The sequence below is a fragment of the Rhinolophus sinicus genome, chromosome 5, assembly GCF_057876585.1.
Source record: "Rhinolophus sinicus isolate RSI-liver-muscle chromosome 5, RSI-T2T, whole genome shotgun sequence".
NCBI classification, from domain to species: domain Eukaryota; kingdom Metazoa; phylum Chordata; class Mammalia; order Chiroptera; family Rhinolophidae; genus Rhinolophus; species Rhinolophus sinicus.
Genome location: NC_142505.1, coordinates 47,507,278 through 47,525,772, shown reverse-complemented (window position 1 = coordinate 47,525,772; position 18,495 = coordinate 47,507,278). Strand labels below are relative to the sequence as shown.

At 45.1% G+C, this 18,495-nt stretch overlaps 1 protein-coding gene across 5 annotated transcripts; it reads right to left on the bottom strand.

Annotated features, from left to right (window-relative positions):
- Positions 1-4,993: 4,993 nt before the first annotated feature.
- Positions 4,994-18,460, bottom strand: PHF7 (PHD finger protein 7). Of its 5 annotated transcripts, none has more exons than XM_088798451.1 (11): positions 17,658-18,460; positions 16,422-16,526; positions 15,571-15,623; positions 15,086-15,177; positions 11,117-11,218; positions 10,637-10,761; positions 9,992-10,151; positions 9,323-9,429; positions 8,729-8,845; positions 8,180-8,304; positions 4,994-5,131 (listed from the first exon to the last, which is right to left on the bottom strand). In XM_088798451.1, the coding sequence occupies exons 2-11, from the start codon at positions 16,460-16,462 to the stop codon at positions 5,067-5,069; spliced, it is 987 nt and encodes a 328-aa protein (XP_088654577.1). In that variant the 5' UTR covers positions 16,463-16,526; positions 17,658-18,460; the 3' UTR covers positions 4,994-5,066. The 5 variants fall into 5 exon arrangements, with proteins under 5 accessions (XP_088654577.1, XP_088654579.1, XP_088654578.1 ...); XM_088798453.1 differs by having other exon boundaries at positions 17,778-18,460; XM_088798452.1 differs by having other exon boundaries at positions 16,422-18,460.
- Between the last annotated feature and the right edge of the window lie 35 nt (positions 18,461-18,495).

The following is an 18,495-nucleotide window of genomic DNA, read 5'->3' as shown; positions in this document are numbered from 1 at the left end:
CAGATTAGGGGGGCTTAACAGGCCAGTCATCAGTACCATCTTAGCCCGGGCCCCTCTTTTTGCCCTCGGCTCCTGCACAAACACTCAGGCCTGACAGAACCCGAAACCCTGTTGCCCCACCCCAGGCCACCATCACCACCTACTCATAAGTGTCATCAGGGCACCTACTTGGCACAGAGTGCTGGGCTGGGCAGGGTGTGCAAAGGCGACCTCCACGGCCCCTTCTCCCCTCGCACACTGCTCTCCCCAGGGCGCACAGTGCCTCTGTTCCCACTGCCACTGCCACCCAGGCCCTGAAGACTCCTCAGGTCTGGCCTCCCCCGGACCTCCCACTCCTACTCCTTCCTCCCATCCTAAGCCCTATTTCCTGCCTCAAGCATTGCACTGTATCTTCCTCTGCCAGCTTTTTCCTCTACGTGTCACACTTCCCCGGTCTTTGGGCCTCTGTTTCATGATTTCCCAAACACATTAGAGCTGGAAAGGGGCTTTGAGAAAGGCATTAGTTAAGTGTTTTCCAAAATGGTGTCCTGTGGAACAATTATCCCACACATACACACACACACACAAAAAGGTCAAGTAAATCCAGGGATTTCTGCCTCCTTAGCTCCCACAGAGCTATGCACTGCCTGCTTGCTTGCCCTGTGAAATCCCTGAGAAACCCACAATGATCTCCCATTAATTTGCATGCCTACTGTGTGCTACACAATTCTCCAAAACATTTGGTCCTCTATCCCTTTTTTCCCATGGAGCAATACCATCTCATGTTTCTAACGTTTTGGAGAGTGTACTTTGGGAAACTGTCGATTAGACTCTCTTAACATGTGAGATTAATTTATTAACCTCTGCCTCCTAAGCCTGTAAACTCTGGAGGCCCTGACCTCCCAGATGAAATAGCCACACAGCGGCTTCTCATGGCTGGCACCAGAGCAGGACCTGCGACCCCAGGGCCAGGCTGCCAAGCTGCTAGGCTGCTGACCCTTGGGCCTGGACATGGCCCTACCTCTAGCTCCAAGCCTTCCACACTCAGCCTGTCTCCCCAGCTTACTTCCTGCTCCTCCTGTGTCTGGCATGGTCCTCTGTGGAGGGCTAGGATTCACCCCAAGCCTGTGACTGTCCTGAAGGCCACAGACTAGTTTCTAAGGAAGGGTAGGGAGCATGGAGGTGGTACAATAAGGGAGGAAAACAGCCCTTTTCACTTTCTCAAATGGCTTGTGCTTCCCTTTCATTCAGCTAAGCTCCGCTCAGGTCCCAGACACCCCTCAAATCTCCCAAGTGGAGGAGTGTGCAGGCAGCAGCCATCAGGAACCTGGCCTGCCCCCTGCCAGGCTGACCTCTCCAGCTGGCAGAGGCCCTGAATGTATCTAGAGACGGCTGGGCCGCAGAGAACTTGCTTGCATGCTTCTGCCAGTCAGGCACATCTCCTTAGAACTAGGAAACAGTTGCTCAGAAAGTCCAATTTCCACCCCAGCTAAGGATCCACCCCAGCCTCACCCAAGGCCTGGTTTGTAGGGGCTCTTGCAAGGAGAAAGTTCAATACACACTAAGATGAAATCCCTAGGGTTTTCTGTGACTACAAACTTGGCCCTGGTGTGGAGAGAGAATGAATAGGTGGGGCTAGGTTTGGATACAATACCTGATAAGGAGCTCAGGGATTGTTGGGCCCCCACCCTGGCTCCTCTTCCGGACTCACCCACACCCCTGGTGCACAGGAGGTGAGGCAACGGCTGCTGTGGCCCTGTGCCTACTTCCCACTGCCCAGCTCCTGCCACCTTTGCCATGGGTACCGCTGCTGGGCCTCTCACTTAAAGGCTACATACATCTTAATGAAGACTTTCACTTTCCAAGCTGGATTTTCATTAAGGAAACTCCTGGTTCCTCAACACAGCCTTAAAAAAAAAATCATTCTCCACTAAGGATGGGAAATGCATTCTCCAGGGACTCGGAGGCTTCTTAATGGATGCCTGCCTTTATCCTCACACCAGGCCACCAGCAAGTCAGTCAGTAGCTTGCACTCAGGGACTCTGGGGACCGACCAGTCTTGACTCTTTCCCCCCAGGAAGGAAGATGACGAGAGTGTTCCCTAATCTACACCAGTGAGGTATATTTCACTGCCATGAGCATTCCACTGGGAAGAAATGGAAGAGCAGCGCAAGGGGACAGTTGTGGGCTGGCAAGGATTCCAAAGTGAAGCAGAGTCCAGGTGTCTGCCATCAAACAGAGGGCTAGCACTCGGCTTCCAAGCCCAGATTGGCCTGTTAGGAGGGCAAGGGGGACGGGGGCTCTGCCCTCACAGATAACGGTACAGTAGAATGATGCAGACCAGCAGCTTGCTGTGTGGACATGACCTCATCTGGTCACTCTGCCTGCCCACCCACCCCCAGCTGATAAGAATCTGGTGCTGTTTCCTGTAGTCCAAGGGTCTCAGACAATGGTGTGAACGGCTGGCCCTACTGGAAAGGACATTGTTCAGGGAACAAAAAACAACACACCACCACAAAGCTAGGGCAGGACCTGTCAAAATGTAAGGGCCTGTTTACAAATCCATGATTTTCAAGGGGAGTGACACAATGGGAAATTGTTTTTGCTCCTGGGGGCTGGGGATGGCTTTGATGGCCCAGACATGTCTCAGATGCTTCGAGAGGGATGGACACTGATGGCTCAATGCCTTCCTGTTTACCAGGGGTACCTGCAGGGCAGGGCAAGAAACAAGTTTAGAGCAAAGATGGGAGCAGCACCTGGGCCTCAGTCCTCCACCAGGGCCTAACACTACCCCTGCTCAGGGACCCAGGGCTGGAGGGGGTTTGCGTGGGACGAAGGAGCACAAGATTCTTCCTTTTCTGAAAAGCATCAACTCTTTGATTTATGGCCTCCAATTTCCATGTTGCCTTTGGGGGGGAATGTACAAGGTATGAGATGCATGCAAATAGCTGACCGCTCTGGAATGGTGCTCCCTGGCTTAGGGGAGCCTTCTCACACCCGGGACCCCATGATGCCGGGAATACACAGGGAGCTGATGCAGTGTCCTCGGGGTCACCCATGTAGGTACTGTTTCTCGTAACAACCTCCCACCCTGCCCACAGATCTTAGAGCTTTTAAACTGCCACCCAGAGGCCTGGTGCCAGTGCGCGTGTGCGAGGAGAGCAGGGCAGAATAGGAGCAGAACTGTGTCACCCATTCCCCTTGGCACCGAGTCCCCATTTTTGGGAATGGAGGAGGGCAGCTGGGGTTAGAAGGGCCACTTTGGATCTGGAGAGAGCACGGAGGCACTCCTGTCTGAGGATCTAACCTGTGAAGGAAGTGTCATTAGTAACTCTCATACTATCTCTAAACCCAACAGGAGTACACCTCATGGATACACTTGAAGGGTGTGCTCAGAACAAGTGAAGAATAGTAAATCCTGTGTAATCCCAAAATAGAAGCAAGATTTCATTAGCCATTTGCAACCTTCCAGGTCTAAGAGGTTATGGTCTTCTTCCTCAACATGCTAACAGTGCCCTCTGGTGTTTGAGAGCAAAACAACAGGTTTATGAATATACAGGGTATGTGCACATCCATCCATTCAGTAGACATTAAACTGTCTCTGAATGTGGGGTCCTGAGCGAGACACCACAAGGAGGAGAAAGGTTAATACGACAGACAGGTTCTTGTCTGTAAGGCGCTTCCAATCTAGTGGGAGAGACAGATCCACAAGTGTAGGACCAGATGGAGAATGATGTGGGCTATAATAGGGGTATAAGCAGAGTCCAGTGCGAGTACCTAGGGAGGAAGAAGTGGTCCTTATGTGGGGCTAAGCAGGCTGAGGATAGAGGTTCGGGCTCTCCAGGCTGTGAACCCCATGCTCAGGGCCTGGTATTCCTGGGTAGCCAGGACAGAGTTCTCGGAGAGGGGGGTGGTGTCCTGGGAGATACAGCTGTTGGGACCATATTTGTGGAAGCCCTTGGATGCCAATCTCAATAGAGGCCACCCTAAGTAAAGAGCTAACAGATATTTTATGATAATTAGCAGAAGGGAAAGGGGTGGGTGTGTCAGCAGAACAAGTAGACACAGTAAACCATGCAGAGAGAAGGCTTTTGCTGCAATCCTGTGAAGCATAAGGGTCTAAGCTGAGCACTGGCAATGGGATGGAAAAGAAGGCAAACATTTTTAAAACAGGCAACTTGACAAGAAAGAGGGTGCTTGAGTATAAAAGGAAGGAGGTTCTGAGGTTTCTGGACCTAGTTTATGATTCCTACGAAGGTTAAGAATTAGAAGAAGGACAGCAGGTACTTTGGGGAATTTTTATTAACATCTAGTTCTACCCTCTCCAACTGAATTATTTGTTCTAGGTCCCAAGCTATAAAACAAGTAATTAATTCTAATAGACACATCATTTATGAAAACAGATATTTAAAATATATAAGATGAGCCTGGAGCATATTGTAGTGCCAGAAAGTAACGAAGTATTCAAAAAACAAAACAAAACACACAATAATGAGGATGTGTGAAAAGGACACAGGAGCTCCCGATGGCCAAAGCTAGAACAATTTGAACAACAAAATAAATAAAGTGGTACTGGATTGTCACCCAAAGTAGACTATACATATCCATGAGTCCATACTGATATAAACAAATGATTGAATAAATAAACAACAGAGAGAGAATAGGTAAATTTCCTACGCAGAAGAATTTCAAATAGTTTATGTAGATACTCTGTCCTCAAGGAAGGAGGGGGCATAAGTCCCCACCCGTTCATTGTGGGCTACACAGAGTAACTTCCTTCCAAGAGGCAGAGCATGGAAAGGGGGCAAAGGAGTAACTTCACAGTGGAGAAACCTGACAAACACTACTTTGGTCAGATGATCAAAGTCAACATCAAAGTGATAAGTGATGCTAATAGTATGCGACTTTGACATATGATGAAAATGGCACTTAACTTGTGTGGTCTTCCTCCCCCAAACTCATATTCCTAGTCTAATCATAAGAAAAACATCAGACAAATTCAAATTGAGAGGCATTCTACAAAATACCTGACCAGTACTCCTCAAAACTGCCAACGTCATCAAAACCAAGGAAAATCTGACAAACTGTCACAGCCAAGAGGAACCTAAGGAGACATGGTGACTCAACGCAATGTGGTATCCTGGATGGGGTCCTAGAACAGAAAAGAGACATTAGGCAAAAACTAAGGAAATCTGAGTAAACTATGGGCTTTAGGTAATAACAACAATGTATCAATATTGGTTCATTAATTGTGACAAATGTACCACACTAATTAATGTAAGACGTCACTGACGGGGCAAGCTGGGTGTGGGATATATGGGGACTCTCTGTACTAATTCTCCAATTTTTCTGTAAATCTAAAACTATCCCAAATTAAAAGTTTACTTAAGGTAAAAAGCCCATTTAGTAGAGAATGACCAATTAGGCCCAGATGAAGAACCGAACAGTTCAAAGTTGGACTTTTCAGCCGATTAGAATGAGGTTACCTGTTAACTCAATGGACAGTAAAGATATAAAGATTAAGACATAGTTAATAGGTGTGTGTGTGTGCGTGTGTGTGTGTGTGTGTGTGTGCACCAACTATACACGGAGGTTGGGCAGATAAATATCTGGGTGACAAAAAGCACCCCTTATCTCCCACTACCTCTGCCACAAGCTTCACCTCCCACCCACAGCAGCTCGAGTCCAGAGGACACTGTTAGCGGACTACTACTTTCAGTTAAGATATTTCTCATACTTTAGTACACAAATGGACTCTTTTTAAAGGAAAAGATACTACCCCAGATGTCTGAGAATATACCTGGAGACCCAAGTGATAGAAACTCTAGATTAAGAAACTCAAGTCTTAATCTTGAAAGTGTCTTTCAGTTGTGAATGATCACAGCAAGAGTTGAATCTTTAGGAGAGGCAAAATATTACTTGTTTTTGATATGAAAATCCACAATTTAAAACTCTCTTGCCACTTGCAGAGATCTGACAAAGGAAGTGTCCTTGGATGCCCGAGTTACCAGGCATAGCACTGAGTCATCAAACCCATGGGAGAGAAAATGAAGAAAAAAGGTGTAGTGGTGGGGAGGCCAAAGATGACAGCTAGCTGCGTGGGAGGCCCGGGGAGCAGCTCGCCTCAGAAGGAGCAGGCTCTAGGAGGCAGCTCTTCCAGAAAAGAAGTGCCAATTACAGTGATCTGACGCTTACCCTCTGAGGAAAATTTTATTTTGAGGGAAATGATCATGTGGTACATTATCCATAGGCATGTAGCAAATGAAAAAGAGGTAGGTATTTATTTCAATAAAAAAATGTATAGGAGAGGAAAAATAATCATAGTATACTGCCTGGCTCAGTAGTAAACAGCATTTACATAGTCATAGTAACGGAAATGCTGAAGGCTAATTTAACAAAAATTGTGACGCAACTATAAAAGATAAAGAGAATGAAAATGGGAAGGTTTTAAAGGTGCTAGATCTTTTTGTAACATAATAGGAAGTCAATAATGTCTAAGATTAATAAATCAAGAAATGGCCAAAAAAGTGGAAAGTCATTGCCTTTAGGGATCAGGACTGGGGTAGGGAGGGCTGAATCAGGAGACTATCTTTCATTATAATCCTTTTAGAACTTTTTGACTTAAGACTTTTTAAAGTCTATATTTGTCTGTATACTTTGATAACAAAAAGATAACAAATTACAATCCCTCCTCCCGTGCCATGTGATTCCAAGTGAATCTGGTCAAATCTGAAGGCGATCACCATGTACAAATCGATTAAATTTTCAGGGGTCAGCAACATTTGAAACAAGAACCCTATCCTCTGCCATTGGTGACAATGACCCAGTGCGACTCTGAGAACTCAGTATCTGGCAATGGTCCTAAATTTCCCTTGCTAATCTGAATCCCACAAAATCACTAAAACAGACAAATGTGAGAGACTCGATTCAATTTCTCCCAAGACCTTCAGCCAGATTTTCATCCTAGATGCCTTGCTTAATGTAACTGTCCAGACCCGGCTCCCTTACCTGAAGGAAATGGCAGAGCCACCAGGCCACTGCATGGAGACACGTCTTCACTCGTGCTGTGGAGGTATACTGAAGACACACTGCCTGCAGAGCAGTTCCCTCTGCTCGTGTGAGCCCGGCAGTCCCTGGCCTGCTGGAGTCCAGGGCCCCAAGCTTTGAAAGAGTGGCCTATTCTCAGGCCAGTGTGGACTCCTTTGCTGCTCACCTCCCTAATGAGAACCTGTGTGTTTATTTGCACGATGATGAAATCTCTGTCCCCCGTAAAGTCCATTTCCCTGCAAACTGCTTCCCTCCAAAGCAACATGTCTATGTTCTCAGTTGAAAGTTCTACATTTAGGTCACTGCATTTTATAGATTAGAAGAGTGAGTTTTCCTGTTCCCTCAATCTCCCCTCCAGATTCCTTAGTGTGCTAGATAAAATCCAGAGTGAATTTATAAGGAGACACCAACGGAGAGCAAGCTTTTATTTGCATAACACACATGGGTGAAGAAAGAAGAGGCAGATGAGAACCAGATTAAGGTGGAAGACTCTCAGTAGAAGAAGAAAAGAAAGGGCCTCTGGGAATCAGGCAGGAAGAGCAGAGGCGCAGACGTAGCCACACACATTCCGCAATGGCATCTGGACTGCTCTGTCCTCACGCTCCCCCGGGACTTCTCTTTCCTTGGTTCAGTCTCACTGCTGGACCCCTTTCCTTGTCTCACAGTGTCAAGCTGCTCCTTCCCCCAAACCTAATGGAGGAACACAGCTTTGTACCCTGTGCTTGGCAGCAACTACCCAAAAGCTGTTATTTGAACTTTTTGTAGCTTTTTGACACCCTAGGGCCGCCAGGAGTGGCCCCTCCTGCCACCAGAGGACTCTGGTTTCTCTAATAAGGAAGGTCCTGGCCAATCAGTCCAAGAATGGCCCGGATTCTGTTCCAGGCTGGTGTCTCTGCAGAAATGCCTCCCACAGTAGAAGGTGCTGCTGCAGCAGGGGATGTCACCTGAGTTTGCAGGTATGTGGTGAAAGAAAGGTGGCAGGAAAACTCAGCCTTCTGTCTCTCCCAGGCACAGATCCTTAAGCCCCTCCCTAGCCACTCTCCTTCCCGAATTAGAGTCCCCATCCTGGTGGCATGCCCTCCTCCTTTCCCAGGCACCACCAGGCCCGGCACCCCAACCGCGCTTCTTAGACCCGACCCTCCCTCAGTCCCACCTGTGGCTTCAGCCGAAGGTGCACACTCCTCACACTCCCATTTCTTATTGTTGGATCTAAGAAAGGAGCAGTCCCTGTGGGTTCCGTGGGATCCGCATGTGGCACACAGAATGAGACTCCACCTCCTACAAGAAAACAAGGCAGGGTTGTGGGCACAAATATAACACTGACTAGCACTTTCGGGGTGTTAGCTACAGGCTAGGCCTTTGCTGAGGGCTTCCCCGGTATTCTTTACTGTCCATTTTACCCATGACAGATGTGTGGCTGGGAGCTGATCCCAGCACCCCACCGTCAGGCACAGACACCTGAAAGGCGGATTTGGAAAGGAACTGGCCACTCTTCACTGGACACAAGGAGAAGCAGACCCTGCAGAGACCTGATCACGTGTGAGTGAGTGAGACTTGGGCTGCTCAAGAGTGGGACTTAGCAATTGTGCCCACCCTGAGATCTGCAGACAAAAGTGCATTCCCTGCTCCTAAAAATTGTGCCAAGCTCTAACCCTAAGATGGCACGGAGGCGAGATCTTTCTAGCTGGGAGCCTTTCCCTACCCTTCGTCCTCAAAGCTGTCTCTGCCTTGTTCATGCAGACAGACGGGGGCGTCACAGTGCCGATAGCGCTGATACAACTCTGAGAAAGCCCCCGGCTCAAGCTCCCAGGCAGCGTCTCTGCCATGGAGAAGAAACAGCGAGTAAAGGACACATCATCCATCGGTGAGACCTTTGTCCACCTGGGAAGAACTAGGAAGAACGCAAACTAGCACAGCAGAGTCCAACAGGCTGCCTCGATAATCTCAGCAAGGCTGGGCGGGCGGCCTGGCATTGGGAGCGGGTTGAAGCGGCACGAGTGGAATACGGGGCTTCCTTAGTCTCACACTGGGATTCAAGACTCCTCCCCCACCCCACCTAGGAATTCCCATCTCCAAAGTATCCTTGTCAGAAACACGCCTGTCCTCCCAACCCTTATACTCCTCCCCTCCTTTTCTTTTGATAACTGAAAAGCTCTCCTTCCAACCCTTCCCTCTTCACCGTGTATCAAAGCCTTGGCTGCTTCTTTTTTCTCTAAGCATCCTCACACTCACCTCCTCTCTGGAAATCTAGGCAACCCACTCCCTGGTTCATTTCCTACTTCAGAGTTTTTACTACCTGTCTGGAATATGAATCCCCATTCTTAGCATTTCTTGAGGAAACTCTTCTCGATTGTTACAATGTGGACATTTGAAGAAATGCTTTGCTGATGTGTGGGCATATTTCTGTAAGAGAAACATGGAAGAGCTTTGTTTGAAGAAACACTATCTTCGATCACCTTCTTTCCAGCCCTACCCTCACCTCACAAAGAGGACGTTGCTAAGGAAGCTTGACTGAGGGTTGCAGGAAAAGGAGTTTGGGTGAGTTAGGGTGAGGCTGCAAATCCAGGTGCCAGATCAGGGACAAAAAGCTCAAGAGCGCTCCAAGGAGTGCCTTAACTGTCACTTCTGGCCATGGGGCTTGGCAGTTCAGACCCAGTTGGGGCTCATATACCTGGAAACACATTTCCCTTTCCTTCCATCTCAGGAAGCAAAGCTGATTTTGAGGCTACTTGATTCATTCTGGGATGAGCTCATTTACTCTAGGCGTCCTGAGGATTTTGCTCAGTCTAAATCTTATCATGAATGCGGTGTTACAGGTCAAGGGTGACCAGTGAGTGGGCTAACTTTCCTCTGACTGCCTGGAAGCAGTCCTGCATACCGGCCTTCAGCAGAGATTGCCTGAGCATTCCCAGGGTGCTCTGAACTAGGGCAATTGCAGAAGGTCCCCAGGGCAGAGAAAGCCCACCTGTATGCACGTGCGGTGGTACACAGTTTGACTACAGCATGGGCTCTGGATGTTTTCAACACTTGCTTGGGATAACTCTTCACAACACAAGACGCAGCTTTCCTCCCCCACATTCCCCTGTTGGATGTCCTGTGTTGGGCGATGTTTTTCACAAAATGATCTGTGGCAAAGTAAATAGACTTGGTTTTGATTTGTCCTTGATGCAGTTTTCCAGCTGCTGGGCCTAGGGAGGGCAATCAGCTGCTCAGGCCAGTGCCCAGCGAACCTCCATGCTCCTGAGGAGAAGATGGAGGAGGGGGGGGCGGGGGGGGGGCGGCGAACAACAGCCACATGCCTTCTCACAGCTGCTCTCCCACTGAGCAGAGCTTGGGGACTATCTCTACAGACTCCAGTTCCTGAAAGCCCCACTTGGCCCTGAGCAGCTGTCGAAGAATGGCAGCTGTTTGTAATTTAAGAAGGGGATGGGAAGCAAGAAGTAAGCCCTGTGAAACTGCCAAGTTAAGATACTGTTTCTCATTATTGAATGGAGAGACAGATTCACTGGTGAGTCAAAATAGGCCCGTGAGAACCAGACTCTGATTTCATTAGTGGCTAATTAATAGCAAATTGCCAAAGGGCAGCCTGATTTACCCCTTCATCACTCACTTGTACTCTCCAAAAAATTGTGAAAGGCAACCCCTTTCTTGGCCACAAGGAAGATGGAAGTTTTTGATGCACTGATCCTTTTGGCACTTGATGGCAGCTCCCTTTTTCTTGCACACAAAGCAGATCTGCAAATGAGATCCCAGACAGTGCTCAGGGTCCCAAGACAGACAGACATACATTCTGGGGCACATCATTCTCTGGAATGTAAATTCTGTGAAGCAACAACCATTCCCTTTCCTCAGTGGACTTGACAGCTCTTGAGTTCCAAGCAGCATTGAATTTTTTTTTTCCCAGGATGTTCCTCCATCTCCATACTTAGGACACTACACCCCAGAGAAGCATGGAACTTAAGAGAAAGACCAGTTGGGAAATCCAGCAGTCCTTTGACTTCTAACATAACAACTAGGGAAAAGAACAGAAGCAGGGATGAACAGAAGCAAAGAGGCCTTGCCCAAAGCCCCCATTCCAGGGGATTCTAACCTTCCTAGAAGCCCGGGCTGCCTCCTTTTTGATGTCTTCAGGCAGGAATCCATGGAAACCTCTGTTGGACTGGCCCCTCTGAGGCAGCTTGCTAGATAGGATCTGGGGGTGGGGGCAGAGCAGAAATAGAGCTTGTTGGGATATATATGCATTTATAAGGTAATTTACTTAACGCAAAGGCTTACGTAGCACTATGTGCTGGGTGCTGTAAGTGCTTTCGAAATATGAACTCATTTAATCCTTGTAACAACCTAAAGAGGCAGGTACTATCATCACCCCCATTTTATAGGAGAGATTATGTGACTTGCTCAAGCCCACAGAACTCCAGAACCTGGGCTCTTACCCACCTTTGTGCCACACTGCCTCTCACTTCCTGAGGACTGCTTTTGTGTGCTGAGTACTTTGGGGAAATACTCCCTGTATATTGACTCATCTTATGCTCACCAAACCCTGTGATACAGATGCTGCTGTGATCCTCATCTGACAGAGGAGGCCACTGAGGGACGGACAGCACAGTAAGTGACAGAGCTGGGATCACACAGCAAGGAGGCAGCAGAGCAGGCACTCACACCCAGGTCCACAGACCCACACTCGTATACTTCCGGCTGTATTGCTCCCTCGGTACAGAATAAATACTCTTCTCAGAGTGTGTTCTCTATACGAAGGGAAATGTCCTGACTATAGCCGTTCTGCTTTATGGCGGAAGGGGAGGAATTGAACTTTTATTTAAAAACACACTTTAAAGGGCCTTTTGTTTCTGAAAAACCCCCAAAGCAAGTCTGGAATGAGAAATCAAGGGAAAAAAGCTAAACTGTTATGTACTCATAAACAGTATATGTGTATATACATTGGAAGAATGTCAGCATCCCAACTCCACCCCAAGAATTTTCCAAAAATATTGGGGAGGGTGCTGGACTTTCTTCAGTAATTACTTGTAATGTGAATGGGGGCCCAGGTTATTTTATTTTAACTTGATAGAAAATGTGACCTTACAAGGTTAGATAACTTGAGGACACTTGGATTACAGCTGTATGTTCCCAATGTCTTAAAACCTATCTATTTTAACACTATCTCAGGGCTTTAGGACTATATGAGTGATTTCTATTTTATTTGTACTTTTAAGTAGTATTGTTTTCTATAATCAGCATGCATTATTTCTATAAACAGAAAAGTCATTTGTGAAAGATTAGAAACGATCTAAATAGTCTTTAATAGGCATTTGTTTTAATACTCTTTGGCATACCCATACCATGGAATACCAATTAGCTATTAAAAAGAAAAAATGATCAGTATGTTCTATGTGGAATGATCTCCATAAGTATATGATGGGGAAAAAAGCACAAAATACAAATACAAAACAAGGTGTATAGTATGTTTATTTTTATGTTGAAAATGTATATGCCTATAAATGCACTGAAATTAAGACCTGACACCAAAACCAGACAGGGCTTATAAGAGAGGAAAATCACAGACCAATCTTTCTTATGAATATAAATGTAAAAAAATGAAACAAAATATTAACAAATTGAATCCAGCACCATATAAAAAGAATAATGCATTATGACCAAGCAGAGTTTATACCAAAAATGCAAGGTTAGTTTAACATTAAATAATTCAATTGATGTAACAAATCACATCAACAAAATTAAGAGAAAAAGATCATGATCATCTCAATAGATGCAAAAAAAAGCATTTGACAAAATTTAACACACATTCATGGTACCCTCAGCAAACGAGAAATAAAAGGGAACCTCTTCAATCTAATGAAAAGCATCTATGAAAAACCTATAACTAACATCATATTTTAATGGTGAAAAATTGGATGCTGTCCTCTGATGTTGGGAACAAGACAGGAATATTCACTCACATGACTTCTATTCAACACCAGACTGAAAGTTCTAGCTAGTACAATAAGGCAAGAAGAAATATTTAAAAAAAATAAATAAATAAGGCAAGAAGAAGAATTAAAGATCAAAAAGGAAGAAGTAGAACTGTCTTTATTCATACATGACATGATTGTGTACACAGGAAATCCTAAGGCATTCACAAAAAACAACAACAACAAAACTACTAAACTAATAAGTGAATTTAACAAGATTGTAGGATATAAAATCAATGTAAAAAATTCAATTCTGTATACCAGGAACAATCTTGAAAATGAAATTTTAAAATACCATTTATAATAGCATAAAATCATAAAATATTTAGAAATACTTTAACAAAAGATGTGCAAGTCTTCTTCACTTAAAAAAGAAAAAACATTGCTAAGATATATTTTAAAACACCCAAATAAATGGTGAAATACATCATGTCCATGGATTGGAAGATTCGATATTGTTTTTCCTTTCTTCCCAAACTGATCTATAAATTCAATTCAATCCCTATCACAATCCCAACAGGCAATTTTTTAAAAAGATAAGTTTAAAGCTAACTATAAAATTTATATGGAAAAGGACCTGATAGCCAAAACAATCTTGGAAAATATTGCAAAACTTACAATACTTAATTTCAAGACATTATAAAGCCACAATAATCAATGTATTGGTGTGAGGATTGATGCACAGATCAATGACATAAAATAGATCATCCAGATGCACAGATATATGGTCAATTGATTTTGAAAAGGCAAAGATTTCTTGGAACACACAAACAAGCCCTAATGACAAAAGAAAAAACATAAACTGGACTTCATCAAAATTAAAAACTTTTGTTCTTTGAAAAACATCATTGACAAAATGAAAAGGCAAGCCACAGACTGGGAGAAGTCACAATACACATATCTGAAAGAAAGATTTATATCCAGAATATATAAAGAACTCTTACAACTCAATCAGACAAAACAACCCAATTTTTAAAATGGACAAAATATTTGTACAGAGACTTCATAAAAGAAGATATGTGAATGGCCAATAAGCACATGAAAAGAAGCTCAACATCTTAAGTCATCAGAGAAATGCAAATTAAAACCACAATGAGATACCAATACACACCTAGTAGAATGGCTAAAATTAAAAAAGACTGACAATATCAAGTTCTGACAAGAATACTGTGCAACTGGAACTTCATAAACTGCTAGCGGGAGTGTAAACTTGTACAACCACTTTGGAAAGTGATTGGGCAATTTCATGAAGTTAAATATATAATTAGCATATGACCAGTAATTCTACACCTAGGAATTTGACCAAGAGAAGTGAAAAAACATGTTTACAAAAAGACTTGTGCGTGAATGTTCACAGCAGCTTTATTGATAATAACCCTCAAATGGAAACAATTCAATGTCCATACACAGGTGAATAAATAAGCAAATTATATTATACAATAGAATACTACTAGGCAATAAAAAGGCACAATCTACTGATGTACGCAACACAGATAAATCGCCAAAACACTGCGTTGAGTGACAGAAGCCAGACACAAAAGAGCCCAAACTGTATGATTCCATTTATATGAAGCATAAGAATAGGCAAAAGCTATCTATAGATCAGAACAGTGATTATCTCTGAGGGTATTGACTGGAAGAGGGCAGGAGGGAACTTTCTAGGGTGATGGAAATATTTATGCTGATTTGGACAGTATTTACATAGGAATGTATACAGTATGTCCCCATGATATATGTTTATCAAAACTCATCAAATTGTACACTTAACATGGGTGCATTCTACAATATGTAAAGTATACCTAATAAAAAATATTGGGGGGAAAATAACTGGAAAGACTGTTGATAAAATTTGCTTCTGTGGAGAGAGAGAAGGATGGAGAATACTGTTTTTATTGTAACTACTTTATACTGTTAGGATTTTATACCAGGTATGTATATTACTGTTTAAAAATTGGATTGAAAAAGAAAAATGCTATTAAGGAAAACAAAAAAATAAACAGGGCTATGAATCTGAGGCTGGATGTAAAAACGGAACAGACTGTACAGCAAAAGCCATGAGACATTCAAAGCACAGGGAGCCTTATACTCACAAGACAGAAATAGTGCACGCTGAGATTGTCTTTCTGAAGAAATTCCCCTAATTTATCAGGGTCCCCAGGTTCGCGAAGGCATAGCCGGCATACTGGAAGAGAGAATGTTAAGAATTCACTTTGGGAGTGTAACCATCCCTCTAAGTACAAGGAGGAGTACAGCATCGGGAAGAGGGTCATTTTGACAAGGAGGGAGGTTGGGATGAGGTGTTATTTGGTATCAGTTAGGTCTTTATATAATTTTGGCCACATTTGCAGGAGTTGGCTGCAACTGCTCACTTCATATTTTTTTGTCTTAAATGTCCTTGTTTCTTGAAATTTGGACATGACATTTAAAAATTACAGACCCTGAGTTCTTCACCATCTTAGAGAATCTGAGAAGGAAGTAGGATTAACAGTGAGAGGAGCAAGTTTGCTGCCCTACACAGGTGGTCTTTGCTGAGGTTGGGAGTCAGTGGCCAAATAGTACCTCTAGTCTTTCTTACCAGGCCCTGAAGATGGCATCCTCTGGGTTACCCTCCTTGTCTTGGCAGATTTTCTATACAAGAGAAGGAACAAGTACAAAGTGGTCTTTGAGGACCCTGTCAACATCCCTTGTAACATTTCTCTCAAAATGCCATGGGTCTGATGAAGGACCAAAATATCAAAAGGCTAAGACATCAGTTTCTTTTTTTATTTCATATTTTTTGAAAGCATAAAACATACCCATTGAATTGTCTGAATTATGTGAGATCAAAACCATCTTTCTGTTCCGGGTGCCTATATTGACTGTGTTGACTGAATGAATGCAAAAGCAAACCCCCTTTTACTCTTTTACTGTTTCTTCTGCCACCTACTCTGAATCACAAGTGGTACCACGTTCACAAAAAGACTTTCCTATTGCTAGATATTATTCTTTGCTCTTTACATGTATTAACTCAATGAATCTACAGAATGTTCCCAACAGTGGGTGTTATTATTATGCATATTTTTCAGATGAGGAAACTGAGGCATAAAGAAACGAAGTAAAACGTCTAAGTTTTGCTTTGTCTTGTGCACCTGAAACTAATAAAAAAAGAAAGAAAGAAAAAAAAAAGAAACGAAGTAACCTGTCCCAGGTCACCTAGTTTGCAAGTTTTAGAGCCAGGATATGAACCTGGTCAGGAGGGTTCCAGAGCCAGCACTAGGGACAGACCTGGGAGGGCTGGTTACTGGGCAGCTTCCAGGGGACCACTGGTATGTGCTTCTGCGCTACCCAACCCTAGCTTGTGAGACCATGCAAGGAGGAAAAAAGTGCAGCATATACCATAGGCTATTGGATAATTTCTCCCAAACTCCCTTGTGTCACCTACTCTACCTTAATCTTTGACATTCCTTCTTTGCTTTTATAGTCTTCATTCGCTGCTTCCTGTCTATCTTGATTTCTTCTCTACTATTACGAGGACAATACAGGCTCTTCCAGCTGTAAAAATAAATAGGGCTTGATCAGCAATTTAATCCTACAGTTGGCTATCAAGTTTCACAGGGTCAAAGCAACAGTGCGGTTCACCTCCCAAACCATATGACAGAATATAAGGGACCCACCCAGTATCAATGCTACCTAGTAACAGCCAATAATTATTAAATTGTGTCAAGAACTGTTCTAGACATTTTACACCTGTTAACTCACAACCCCCCCTCCATGCAGTAGGTGCCATTATTATCTCCATTTTCAAGATGAGGAGACTGAGGCACAGAGAGGTCACAGAGATGTACTTGCCCAAGTCAGAGGTACTGGTATCACACAACAGTGTAAGAACCTGGAACCACTGCTTGAACTGGCTGAACAGTTGTTTTCTTTGTGCCTACTAAATGCATGAGGTAGTACTCAGGAAAAAAGGCTTCTTTTGCCTCCAAGTATGGGTGCCTTGATTCTACCCAGTAAAAGCTACATAGCTAGTTCTCCTAGGAAAAGGAACTTGTGGGATTTCTGCTGCCTAAAACAAGAACTCCCTCTAGTGAGAGATAACTGGCAAATCACTCCATGGCTCCTGTCACTTCTTTTCACCAAGCTCAGAAGGCCATTGAGGCTTGGCCTGTTTTCAACCTTTGTCAAACTCTCCAAATATGAAAACACCCTGCCACTCCTCCCCTCGCCAATGTCAGCAGACTACCAATACAACATACAGTTTTCTTTGGTTGGGGGGGGGGGGACATCCCTGAAAGAGAAGGGGGACAAAAGAAGTTAATATCCACTCCTATGAAGGGAGGACTGTGTTTAGTCAGGGGAGAGGATAGCATTTCCTAGGAGAAATGAATGAATCAGGTTACTCCGGGGACAACCACTCCAGCACCCGTGTCCTCACTGTATAGCTGGAAAGGGTGAACCTCTTCAGGGACTTCAACTGCTCTGTATGAATACAACCACTAAGGCAACTACCAAGGCTATACCGCCCTTCCTTTCTTTATGCTTGCTCCATCTCCTCTTCTAAACCATGAGTTGCACCTGCAGAAGCAATGACATTGCAGGGCTTCTTACTCAACAAAAACACTTGGACAGACTGGAAGAGGATAGAGAAGGGCGTGCACTAGGGGATCCACTTGAGCTAAATACCGAGCGGTTCCGAGTTGTTGGGGGAAATCTCGATCGTCTAGGACTAGAAATAAAAGCTTGAAACGTCAGTTCTTTGCATTGCTGGATCAAGACGTTCCTTGAATGGGGTTCTGTGCGCACCGGCAGTTACTGGAAGCCGCAACAATCTTCAAAGCATTTGAGGAGGAACGATGCGAAGGCGGGCTTCCACAAGCGGCTCAGTCCGAGATTTCCTAACCGAGCGATTTCCCAATCTTGAAATGGTTACCAAGTTGTTTCGCGGGATAGATAAGTGCTGGGTCAAAGCTTGTTGAGAAAATTAAAAATAAAGAAGCGTGTTCGGCCCCGCCGCCGCAAGAATAAACAATGATTTATTTGGAAAATAAGTGTCGGTGCGGCCACAACCGTCCCCCCGAGGTAAGAGCCGGAGAAGGGGCTCAAGGAGCATCCCGCGGATGCCAGACCAGGATCATGTCGTGCCTGCAAGGAGGCTGGTGCGGGGCCGGACCGGAGGTCGCCTGCGCCGCTCGCTCCTCACGGCAGAGCACGGGGTCGCCAGCCCAGTTGTAGCCGGGGGCGCCGCTGTTCCCGAGCTTTATCGTTGTAGCTACCTCACGGGAGGCCGCCCCGCGCGGTGACTGCGCCGGCGAAAGGGGCGAGCGCGCAAATGGGGGCCAGGTCACGCGGTGCGACACAGAAACACTGCGGCCACGGGGACCACCGCGACCCTGACCGTTAGCAGGGCGGGACTGCCGCGCGCTAACGTCCACGTGCCCACCCTCCCTTTCGCCCCGCCCCTTCCCCTTGCGCCACTAACACTTAACTCAGCTCCCTCCCCTTCCTCTAGCCACACCCCTTT

Bases quoted from the DNA above. Each gene is read 5' to 3' on its own strand.
- PHF7 (XM_088798449.1), bottom strand. From the start codon at position 15,688: ATGTTACAAGGGATGTTGACAGGGTCCTCAAAGACCACTTTGTACTTG. The intron at 10,762-11,116 runs GTTAGAATCCCC...TCTCATTTGCAG, and splicing joins CAGCCCGGGCTTCTAGGAAG to ATCTGCTTTGTGTGCAAGAA. The intron at 10,152-10,636 runs GTGAGTGATGAA...ACTTTGCCACAG, and splicing joins CAATTTTTTGGAGAGTACAA to ATCATTTTGTGAAAAACATC.